This window comes from Malaclemys terrapin, chromosome 2 (assembly GCF_027887155.1).
Source record: "Malaclemys terrapin pileata isolate rMalTer1 chromosome 2, rMalTer1.hap1, whole genome shotgun sequence".
Lineage (NCBI taxonomy): Eukaryota > Metazoa > Chordata > Testudines > Emydidae > Malaclemys > Malaclemys terrapin.
In genome coordinates this window covers 185828454-185841170 of record NC_071506.1, presented here as the reverse complement: position 1 = coordinate 185841170, position 12717 = coordinate 185828454, and the positions used below count along the sequence as shown (strand labels likewise).

The 12717-nt window shown below is 41.7% G+C and overlaps 1 protein-coding gene across 1 annotated transcript in view; it reads left to right on the top strand.

Moving 5' to 3' along the window:
• Positions 1-12717, top strand: part of ABCA13 (ATP binding cassette subfamily A member 13) — a 281687-nt gene that overhangs the window by 74394 nt on the left and 194576 nt on the right. The window contains exons 18-23 of the mRNA XM_054018854.1: positions 375-2168; positions 2632-2738; positions 4879-4997; positions 6764-6936; positions 8141-8217; positions 8803-8924. Of these exons, the coding sequence (XP_053874829.1) occupies positions 375-2168; positions 2632-2738; positions 4879-4997; positions 6764-6936; positions 8141-8217; positions 8803-8924 (2392 nt within the window). The remainder of the gene's footprint in view (positions 1-374; positions 2169-2631; positions 2739-4878; positions 4998-6763; positions 6937-8140; positions 8218-8802; positions 8925-12717) is intronic.

The following is a 12717-nucleotide window of genomic DNA, read 5'->3' as shown; positions in this document are numbered from 1 at the left end:
ACAAAGTGGCTAGACAATTTTGGGTAATACTTCATTAATAGTACTTCACCAATTTCTTTCCCCAACCCCTAGCCTCCATGTTCTTCTCCTTATTATCCCAACAGCCTCTACATTTTCTATGCTAATTTATTACATACTGGGCGTAGGTTTTTCCATTGATGAGATGCCTGTTATGGCATCATCTAAAAGGCCTGATTGGCCAACCAGAATGTCCCTTTGGATGACCAGAGTCCACAGCCAGACATTAATCATATTATAGCTTACTGGTAATCTCTCTATTTTGTGGTAATACCCATATTTTGCTACATTTTCCTAACATAGTCTTACAGTAACAATAATTTGCATCATCGTAATCAACAATATTTCTGTTGCAGAATATTCACCAAAGATGATATTGGAACTTTACTAAACTTGAATCAGTCTGTTAATCTAAAGGAAGAAGTTGATGGGTTGAAAGAAAATATGTATGACTTAATTAAGGATGCAGCCATATCCGAAAATGGGACACTTCATTTTGACAATGCAAAAGGACTGAAGTTTATGAGGGATTTGTTTAATGTCCTGTTTAAAGATTTTTCTGTAAAAAATGGCAGCAGAAGTAACTATGAACTGTTTACATTTGTGAATCATGTGTTATTTAATACAAGTAATTCTGGGGACCTTGCCCAGCTGATTAGAAATCTTTCTAGAACTCTTCAATTTATGAGGCAAACTGCTGCAGAAATGGGAAACCTCATGATTTTTTTTAACAACCATTTCAAGGATTTCCTAGTTAGCTATCCTACTTTTCGAGAAATAGTACTTGCTAATTTAACAGAACTGTTGGCCTCTGTGGATAAGGTGTTTCCTTTGAAAAATAGGCAGATAATAGAAACTATAGAGACATTACTTGATCTCCTCTTGTGGAACAGTGGAGCTAACGATACTCGCAGCCGCTTTCCAGATCTTGCTGTTGATTTGCGCTCATTGTTGTGGGAAAGCAATGAATTTGTAAAGCTAGCAAAAATAGTACAAGCCATTGTTAAGTTTTTGACATTGTCCAAGAAAGCTTCAGAAAAGGTAGCTAACATTTTGGAACCATCTATCAACTCAAATGCTACGGAAAACTTAGACTACATTGAGACGGTCTATTCAGACCTCCAAAGAGCTGTTCATGATGCAATAGATGAATTAACTGAAAATGAGACTGCAGAGGTTCTGCGTTCAAACCACCATCAAGTGGCAGATTTGGGAAAAGCATTTCTTAATTTGACTTACTTGTCTATTCGAGATAAGCTTTCCAGATCATGTGGCTCTGGAACTGCAAACATATCAACCACACTGCTCACAAATCTGAGCAAACTCAGTGATTTAAATGATATTGCAGGTGAAATTGCTAAGTTTTTAACAAATGTGCAGAATTATTCTGCCGAATTGGAAAGACTTACTGCAATTGTTACCAGTGCAAGCATGAACTCATCTGATGATACTGCCAGTCTAATAGAAGATCTTCTTGATTTTTTTTTACCCATTAATGATATTATTAGCAAAATACATTTAACTTCTAGACTAAATTTTACTCATGCCCCAATAAATGAAGAAAAATGGGAGGGAATTCAGGAAATGATTATTTATTTGTGCAAAGGAAACATTACAGGAATAAAAGCTTCTATCAGAGCTGTAGCTGATCTCTTTCTGGGAGCTTTCTGGAAAAATGACTTAAATCTGCTGCAGACTTATGCAGACAACCAAGATGACTTTCTTAAAGTTTTAGAAGTCACTATGGAATCATTCAAGTTAATGAAGAATGTTTCTGGAGGAAGCTTCAACCTGTGGTCACTTTTTGCCAGCCTTATCAATCAAAATATAACCTACGAGCAGAAGGAACAGTCCATCTGGGAAACAATTATTGAGGACTCATTAAATAGAACTAATCCTTGGATAGAGGTGCTGCATTTAAGTGCTGATCAGCAAGTGAATTCTACAAGAGACTTACTCCAAACAGTTATGGGGTTCTTTGCTAATGGAACTTCTGGTACAGCTGACATGGCCCAGTTGGAAAACAGCATACTACGGATCATGCATGACTTTGACTTGATATTCAAACCTTTATCGTCATATGAAAAGTATGCCAGATGGTTGGTTAACTTGGCTGAGCATTGGCGACAAGGCCCACTAAAAGAACAAAGGTAAATATTGGAAGGGTGGCTTATTTTTAAAATCATTGTCCAGGTCTGATTTTTGTTCAGAGGTGCTGAACACTGCTGGCAGTCAAGTCAAAGGGAGGTGCTCGGCATCTCTGAAAATCAGACCGATTTATATTGAGATTGAATTGTTTTAGAAATGAAAAGAAGGAAAGGGGGCAAAGGGAAACAATCTATAGCAAACACAAGAAAAGTAGTTAGCATTTGAAGACTTAACATTCCTATTAGCATCTGAACATAGAGTGCCACCACCTGTTGGCCTGATTCTTATGTAGTTCACTTTGTTGTAAATCAGGAGTGAATCCACTGAAATCATTCTGGTTAGTGTTGTGTAACTGCAATGAGAATCAGGCTCACTGATGTTTGTAATAGCATGTGCAGTCCTTATTGAAGTCATTCTCTGATTCTGTCATCCTAAAAGTGATGGTATCCTATTATTTTTCCTTAGATTCTCTGAGATGTGCCAGGGTTTCCAGAAGCAGTTAAGTGCTGCTAATGCCAGACTGCTACAGAAGGTGCAGATTATGGCTTTGAGTGTATTTACAATCCTTTCAGGTTGGTTGCTGTAATAACAACTATTAGCAAGATGGGTTCATTATTCATGTTATTGCTGTGTTGCTAAGACTGTGCTCAGGGCATTCATGTGTAATAGCGATAGGTTCACTTGGATTGTCTCAAGCCTCAGAATGAAGTTGAGAGTCACCTGAAAACAATTTGACTCAGAAGGCCTAGTATAACCAAATGCCACACAAATAGATGCCTTAAGTTAGGTTCCTAAATCCATATTTAGGCTCCCTGGATTGGGGTGAGGGTGGATTTTTCAGAAGTGGTCAGAGTTGGCCTAACTCTGCTCCAGCCACCTAACGGAGTAAAACTCTCAGTAATTCCAATGAGATCAGAGTTAAGCCAACATTGAGTGGTTTTGGTTTTCAGATGTACTGAGCACCCAGAAGAGCCCACTGTCCTTTGAAAATCAGGTCACTTATTTAGGGCTTACAGGGGGTTTAGGAGTCTAACATTTAGACACCTGTTTCTGTGTCCTGATCTTTGTAGTATTTGGTTACATTAAGTCTTCTGAGTCAACTGAAACCACACAGATGACTCAGAAGACTTAATGTAAGTCTTCTGAACTCTATGTAAGACACACAAAAGGTAATCAAACATGCTCATTTTCTGCAGAGTTGCCTAGCTCAAATAGTCATCTAAATTTGCCCTGCTGGATTTGAATGAATCTGAATTTAAAACAACTGCTCTGAAAACAGACTGGATAGAATTGACCCCCCCATTTGTCTCCTATCTGTATTCAGCGTAAGATCTGCTGATTTAATGATAGGAATGGATTTTTATTAGTCTTTCTATTTTCCTGTTAACTGGTGGGCCAATCCAGCTCTCTGAGGCAGCTGAATTTTGTTCTGTTAACCATAGTGCAGTTGTAGGGCCAAATTCTCTCCTCACTGTCACATGTACAAGCCTACCAAAGGCAATGGAATGGAGCTGTTTGCTCTGGATATGATGGCTGACCATTTGCATAAAGATTGTCCCTCCAGGAGATTGGGTAGGGAATGATGGGAGACCTCTTTCATGATTGATCCCTAGGATTATCTCTCTGCTGTAAATCCTCCAACATACTGGCCCTTCTCTCCACTTGCCGGTGTGTTGTGGTGGTGGTGGTGGGTGGGGGGGGGTTACTGCTGCTCTGGGGATACAGTAGATACAGTATCCTTAAGGTCTCACCATAGGGAAACGGGGTGATGGGGGCCCCAGAGAATATCATTACTTATTTGTATTATCATGACATCCAGGAGCCCCAATCCTGGATCAGTACCCCACTGTGCTAGGTGCTGTACAAACAGAGAACAAAAAGATGGTCTTTGCATCAAAGAACTTATAGTCTGAATGTGTGATAAGAGACACCAGGTGGATACAGACAGATGGGGGGAGTACAAGTAAACAGTGAGACAGTATTGTTCAGCATGATGGCAGTGGTCTCACCACACCAGCGGTCTAACCTTTGTCAAGTTTTTTGTAAGCATCTCAGCAAAGGAGAGTTTTGAGGAGGGATTTGAAGGAGGATAATAAGGTAGCTCTTCACAGATATTTACAGGGAGTTTCTCCCAAGCACGAGGGCAGCATGGGAGGAAGCACAAAGATTCTTTCTTGAAAATAATATAACTGGGCAGTGGAGGTTGGCATAATAGACCATAATCAGAGGCAAAAGTTGAGAGCTTGATGGCAAAATAGAGATTATAGGGTGGAGATAGACTATGAGTGGCCTTGAAAATGAAGACAAGCATCTTATGTTAGATGTGACAGAGATGGAGGAATCACTGGAGGGCTTAAGTCCACTTAAAACCCCTGACAGGCTCTGCATCTTGCTCTCATGAAACCATCACTAAGTCCTCCTGCTCTGGTTCTGCATCAGGCCTGATCATCCTCGGGTATTGCTCGGAGTGGTGTAGGACCACCATACAGTCAGTGTAAGGGTAACATGCCCTTTTCTCCCATGTAACCTGTGCTATGACTTTAATAAGAAATAATACTTAGCAGTTGTGCACCGCACAAGATTTTCCTGCCCTTATTTTTAAAACTTCTTTCCTCACTCCTCACCCTTCTCAATGCCGTCAGCATTTCTGATAGGGAATCATGTTTAGGGTGATATTTTTCACTGATTCAGCCTGTGTGTTTTCTCTTACAGACAACCCTACTGTCATCAGCAACCTTCTCTGTGCTTTTACGAGCTGTAAGGATGGCCTAACAAGGCATTTCCTCCTTTCTGCCATTGAAGGAATCAATTTGGTTCATGAGCAGTATCAGGTTTGATGGATTTCTAATCCTGCCAACATCCTTTTGTCACGCTTTAAATGTCACACTGGAAAATTACTCCATAAGTATTTTCCTTCTTTTTTTTTTCCTACTGCCTGAAAAATCAATCACTATGCTTCTGTATAATCAGGGTTTTTAAGGGATGTTTTTCTGCCACACTTGATAGTGATACCCAGAGGGAATCACATAATATATGCTGACAAGTGTTGAAAGCCATAAACAGAATAACTAGATTGCCATTGGGTACCAAAGAGCAATTGGTATTTTTCTTGCTTTATATTCCAGTATTGCAGGTGCTTTCATAGCACTAAAAATTTACAAGGACAAGGGTAAAATCCAAACAAAATACAAATCAATCCCCCAACCAGAAGCATCTGGGCTAAAATAATACCCAGAGTACATATTAACTGTACTCGCCAAGAGGGATTGATCTGTGTATCTACAACAGTTCTGAAGTTTGGCAAGAGTCGTAATCAGAAGACCAACAATGTAGCATTTTGAGCCCCATTCAGTGTTCAGTCTTGCTCCACTGAAGTCAATCAGAGTTTTGCCATTGACTTCAGTCAGAGAAGAACCAAATCATCAGAGACCACCAAAATATTAAATTTACTGTTTTACTAGAAAGTTCTCCTTTCTTCACTTTTGGCTCTCTGCTCTGATATTTTGCACTTGGTCTACTCAGAGCTCTTGTAGATGTAAGTGGGAGTTCTGAGTAAGTAAGGAGAACAGACAGCATTGGGAGCCATCTAGCAAATCTGAGCCCTGGTCTACACTCGTTGGGTGGGTTGGGGGGCGGAATTGATCTAAGTTACGCAACTTCAGCTATGTGAATAATGTAGCTGAAGTCGACGTACTTAGATCAACTTACCGTGGTGTCTTCACATGGTGAGTGGACTGCTGCCGCTCCCCCGTCGACTCTGCCGCACCTCTCGCAGAGTCGACGGGAGAGGGCTTTGGGGTCAATTTATCACGTCTAGACTAGACGCGATAAATCGACCCCCACTGGATCGAGTGCTGCCCGCCGATCTGGCGAGTAGTGTATACCAGTGGTTCTCAAAGCCAGTCTGCCGCTTGTTCAGGGAAAGCCCCTGGCGGCTCAGTTCAGTTTGTTTACTTGCCGGGTCCACAGGTTCGGCCAATCGCGGATCCCACTGGCCATGGTTCGCCTCTCCAGGCCAATGGGGGCTGCGGGAAGCAGCACGGGCCGAGGAATGTGCTGGCCGCCCTTCCTGCAGCCCCCATTGGCCTGGAGCGTCGAACAGCGGCCAGTAGGAGCCGCGATTGGCCGAACCTGTGGATGCGACAGGTAAACAAACTGGCCTGGCCCACCAGGGGCTTTCCCTGAACAAGCGGCGGACCGGCTTTGAGAACCACTGGTGTAGACATACTCTGAGAGTAGAATTTTGCTCAGAGACCATGTATCTCTTGATTTTCTCTCTCTCCATCTCGATAACACCATGCACCCACCAACACAAAGCACACATACAAAAGGCCAAAAAGAAATGTCCTATCTTGACGGAGAATAGTTAGATAAAAGGATAAATGGAGAGAACAGTACAAACGTCATGATGCAAGGGGGGGTGGGCACATGTCTGCCGGTGTTTAATAAATCATTGTTATCTATCCACATTTTGATTTGTGTTTATTTTTAAACAAAGTTAATCAGAAACTACACAACATTTAGCAGTTTAGGCCTGTTCTTTCAAGCAAATAAATACACAGCATGTAAATTTAACTATGGTTGCCATCTTTTGCAGGATATTGAAACAATGTGGTCAGCTTCCAATGAAGGGGACTGTGGGAACCTTTTATATGTAAACAGGAAGCTGTCCAGTACCTTGGAGAGCTTCCAGAGAGCATTAGAAAATATCACCTACAGCAGCTGTGAATGTCAAATCACCTTAGAGAACATCCAGAAACACATGCAAATGTAAAGCCTTTACTTTTCACTGCCGTGTTGTTCTGCTATGCATTATTTTTGTTAGTCATGATGATATAGTTTCATACATATTCATAAAAAGTTTGCACAATTACAGTATAACCTCTGCTCACCTAATGTTTGGTTAACAATCTAAGGTCCTGGTTAATTGGAGATTGGTCAGATATCCCAACAGCAATATGTACCACTGATCCATGATGATCAAAATCCCTGTTTATCAAAACACGCTGGAAGTTTTCAAACAAAAAAAAAGTTATTGTGTAGTCATTAGTGGTACCAACAAAACTGCAACAATAGTTACTGACTTGACTCCTAACTGTCTTTTCTTTTACCTCTACCCCAGACAGTTCAAATAAGCATCCACATTTTTGGGTTCTTCGCTAACCCCAGTTTTCCAAGGCCTGATTGTATGATGTGCTGAGCATCTTTTGCAATGTGCTAAATATTCAGGTCAATTCAAGTTGAGAGTGCACAAAAACTGACAGGCATGCTTGGCACCTCACAGTATTGAGCACTAAGTCGTTTTAGATTTTTTCTGTCCCTTATATAGTACTGCTACGCAGCCACCTGAGAGAGTAGCAAATACTGTTGTTAACTAAAGGGTAAATGAAGCTTTACTGGACACCTTGGAGATTCTTTAAAACAGTTGCCTATAGAAGGGTAACACTTATTATGTACTTTACTGTACTATCAGTTTCCATCCAATAGACCACGTTTTCAAAATGTACCTGAAAGACATAAGTCCATTAGTGCCATTAAGAGGAGTCTGTGGCCATAAGCTGCTGACCCTCTGGACCATTGACTCATGCTGCTTATTTTTTTAGTACATTTACTGAAAGTCATGGAGGTGAGAAACTGCTAGACCAGTGCTTTTTCATCTGGTTTAGTTTCCGACAACTTAATAATGGAGAATCTCATGAATCATTTCCTCTCAGAACTCACCTATGGGAAAGGAGTGTGATTATCGCTGCCCAGGCAGTGTGTGCACGTAGTAGGAAGGCTCGTTGACCTCCTCTCCATCTTTAACAGCTCACATGGACAAGCACCAGGACTGATCTGGCCATTAGAATTTACCTTTTGCTTAATTAATGTTACTTCATTATTCCATGATAAGCCCTATACTTAGTAAGCTTAACATATGGTAAAGCAAACTACTTGGAAATGGCTGCTTGTAAAACTAGTGTTGTCGTTTCAGGATGTCTGGAAACCTAGAGGCACCTTCGTCAGAAAATCTAGTGATAGCTTTTGTCAGTAACTTCAGTCTGCCAAATGGTGAGTACATGGTTTCTTTACAGGAGCTAACATAAACTACAGCGCTGTTTTGGAGATCACTATGGTACATTTGTTCACAAGACAAGAGAGAAAACATAACAAAGTAAAAAGAGTGCTTCTTCGGGAGAGTACCAAGGTGACATTGTATTGGCGTCTTATGAATAATTTGGGGTTTGTTCCTCCTCACTATCACCCTGGCCCACCTGTTGCCACTGGCCCCAGGTCAGTATAGTTTCTATGGAAAGTAGGCTGCTAAGGGCTGCCCCAGTCACATGCTCTTGGAAAGGGGAGATCCAAACTGCAGAGCGATAAGACGGATTAAGTGATTGAAAACTGCCTTTGGTAATTTAAGGTGCCTTCTTCCCAAACCAGTTTTGGGGAATGGTTATGCTCCAATGGAGTAAACCTCCTGCCCCCTTTCTCCCTTAGGATTGGTAGGAAAGAGAATAGCATGCCTTGGAAACAGCACTCTGCCCTTTCATGCCCCCTCATCATAGGTCTGAGAAGAAATGGAGGGCTGCCTGGTGATCCCTAATTAAAGCAGTGTGGTGGGAAATTGATGATCCATGTTTTCCTGCATTGCAGATGTGAAAATCAAAGACTGCATGCAGAATGTTCCTGAGCTGGCACGGGAACTTCGTTCTTTAGTCAACATTTCTGAAGATACTATCGACACACTCCTGGAAGCTAATTTCTCACAGTCCAAGGTACAAGGCGAGAAATGGGATGCTGAATTAACATGTTGACCTATAAAAATGCTTTCCAGCCTCTCTTAGCTGGTGTAGAATGAACAAGACTTGTTAGGAATGTGGGCCTCCTGTGTTTTCATTTGCCATTTTTTTTATATGGAAGATTGTTTTTGTTTGGGAAATTCAAAATAAAGCATTAAGAGCCCAATGAAAAAACCCTGTGATACTAGCAGCCAAACCCCTGAGGCATTGCAAAGTCTTCTGGAAACTTCAAGGTTTCACCTTCTTGGATAGTTAAATTCCTATTCTCTCCTATAATGGGCAAAAAGTTACAACTTTTAGTTGGTGGGATAGGGGCAGGACAGGGACAAATTCTCTGTAAATAGGCACAGCTCCATTGGGGTAAGTGGAGTTTCACCCATTTTTATCTACAAAAAAGTTGTCCTTTTACCACCAGGAAATTCTGGAGAGCCATAAACTCCATGGGGAAATTGTACTGCACCCCCCATAGCTCTCAGGTTTGTAGTGAGGAGAGTAGATCACTCTTTTGTGCTCCCTGGATGTGCTACTCTCCCCAAGTGCTCCCTTGATGTGTTATTCCCCCAAGAGCCTTGATGTCATTGCCTCTGTTTCCCATGACTGTGACCGATTCCCGCTCTGAAGCTTGGAGTGTAGCATTAACTCTCCTTTGTCCAGTATGAATCATAAAGCTAACTAGAGGTGCTCTTTCCTCTCTCTGTGTGTGTGTGTGTGTGTGTGTGTGTGTGTGTGTGTGTGTGTGTGTGTGTGTGTGTGTGTGTGTGTGTGTGTGTGTGTGTGTGTGTGTGTGTGCTGGAAATGAATTGGTATTTTGATACTTGACTGAAACTGATCAGATCAATCAAAGAGCCACTGGATGTCACTGATGCTCCACAGTCAGAGGAAGCTGCAGGTTTTGACCATAGAAAGCTTGACTACTAGAATGGCAGTTCTCAGTTTGAATTCTTTCACACAACAAGCTTAACTTCAATTATAGGTGGCTTCTGTTCTTCTGTTTCTTTGTCAATGTTACTAATTGCCATTATTGCTATTTCATTACTTTGTTAGCAGTAAATGTAGACAAGATACCTGGAAGTGCGTAAGTAAAAGAGGAATTTGACAGTAAAGTTTTATATCCCTATTCTCTTGAAATAATAATGCTATGGAGCTGAATTTTCAAACATGGTGTCTTATATCTACAAAAATTGTGGGCACACCCTGATATGCAAGCAAATGCCACATTTGCATGTTCATACAAACATTTGCTTGTTTTTTTAAAAAAGTACCAATCCATATGGGACATAATACATTTTTACTTTTGCACAGGATGCAAATATATATATCAGATGCAATGTATGAAAATGATATGTTGTGGACAAAGCTATGAAAAAATTTTTTTTCATTTGAAGTTGGGGGAGGAGTTTGACCAAGTTTTATGAATGCTGACCTTGCTACACTTATCCATGCCTTTGTGTCACCTCAAGACTAGACTACAGTGATGTGCTTTGTGGTACTTTATTTTAAAAGGCCATTCAGAAACGGAACCTAACCTAGACTGACTGCTCACTTAATGAGTGGCCTATTATGTGAACAGTGCATAAAACTATTGCTCAGAAAACTGCACTACTTTTGAATTTCCAGGAAGAGTTCAAAGGGTAGGTTTTAACCTATTGGATAAGCCATCAGTGGCTTGAGATAGAGCTGGTTAGGAACCAGAATTTCTGTTCCCTGGAAAATTTAGGGGGAAAAAAATCCTGTGAAACAAAAATTCCTAAGAAGTTGGATTTGGAACAATTAAATTGGTTTGTTTTAATAGTGTAGAAACATTTATTTTACATATATAGTACATTAAAATAGTATATATAATAATTATAGATATATATTCAATAGTAAAATATCTTTAACAGTAACATTTTAATATAATATAAACTAAATTGAAAAGAATAGTCGGAATGATTTTGACTTTTTCCTGTTGAAATTTTTGCTGAAATGACACATTTCCCACAATATATTATAATTCCAACGAAACAGCATTTTTCAGCAATGATTTTTCAACCAGCTATACTTTGGGATCTGAATACTGAGGGACCACCTCCCTCTAAGTTTCACTCTATGACACTACCATTGATACAATCAACAGAGATGATCCAGGGACAATTCCCTCCTCATGAACAAGGAGTTTCAAGCTCTGTGTTCCACAAAGGCCTCTTGACCCTGGAACTCCTGGTCCTTCTCGGTCTCTCACATCCCTGGATTTGTTGTTAGCTCTTGTAGCAAGTTCAGAGTATCTTTTCTCCTTTGTAGTAGAGGAGGTGGGTGTCTGAGAGGTTTAGAGATGTATCTGGGCTGGCAGGATTTGTCGTTGATCTTTTATATTTGTGGAGGGATGAGTCATCTTCTGTACTACTGGATGGTACTATTCACTACTAAATTAAAGAAATACATTTGTTTTTATTGTTTTCTTGTCCTATCCTCATGTTGCTGTATTTGTCTTTTCATATGATTTGTATTTTCTAAATATTTGTGTAAGCTCTCTCGGTCTTTAGGTGTACCTACACTGCATCGTAAACCCGGGTCTGTGGGTCCTGGGCTTGTGCACTTGTTGTTTCGAAGCCCAAGCTTGAGTGTCCACACTGCATTGTAAACCTGGGTTTACAGTTGCTGGATCTTGGTCTCAGCCATCCTAACGCATCCTTACTGCATTATGCAGACCGTATGACTCAGGTCTGCTGCTTGAGCTGCAGCTGCACTGCAAAACAGGGCCACCCAGAGGATTCAGGGGACCTGGGGTCTTCGGCGCCAGAATCTGTCCCGGGACCCCCTGCCATGGGTCATCAGGACACTTGGGTGGCGGGTCCCGGAGCGGAAGGACCCCCCACCACCGAATTGCCGCCAAAGGCCTGGAGTGGAAGAAGCTCCGGGGGCCCAGGCCCCACGAGAGTTTTCCGGGGCCCCCAGAGCGAGTGAAGGACCCCGCTCCAGGGCCCCCGAAAAACTCTTGTGGGGGCCCCTGTGGGGCCTGGGGCAAATTACCCCACTTGCGCCCTCCCCCACCCCCCGGGGCGGTCCTGCTGCAAAATGACAGGGCTTGGACCCAAGTTGCAGAGGCATTTGGACTCTGAATCCCCTGTCCAAAACAGGATCTTAGGACCTGAGTCCTAAGTGCTTGCTGACTTGAGTTGGACAGATTTGTGTGTGAGTGGAAGGAGGACTTGGGCTCAAGGCTGAGTCAAAATGCAGGCTTAGTGTGCTGTGTAGACATGCATTACATAAACATAATGGTCAGGCCAATGGCCCATCTAGTCCAGTATCCTGTCTTCCAACAGTGGCCAGTGCCATATGCTTCAGAGAGAGTGAACAGAACAGAGCAATTATGGAGTGGTCCAGTTCCAGCTTCTGGCAGTTGGAGGGATTGGGATGTGCGGAGTATGGGGTTGCGTCCCTGACCATCTTGGCCAATAGCCATTGATGGACCAATCATGAACTTATCCAATTCTCTTTCGAATCCAGCCTTCACAACATCCCATTGCAACAAGTTCCACCAGTTGACTGTGCCCTTAGTGAAGAAGCACTTCCTTATCTTTGATTTAAACTTGCTGCCTATTAATTTCATCAGGTGACCCCTAGTTCTTGGAATATCTGAAGGGGTAAATAACACTTCCCTATTCACTTTCTCAATACCATTCATGATTTTATAGAGCTCTATCATTTCTCCTCTTAGTCATCTCTTTTCTAAGTTGAACAGTCCTAATCTTTCTTCATATGGTAGCCATTCCATACCCCCTCACTATTT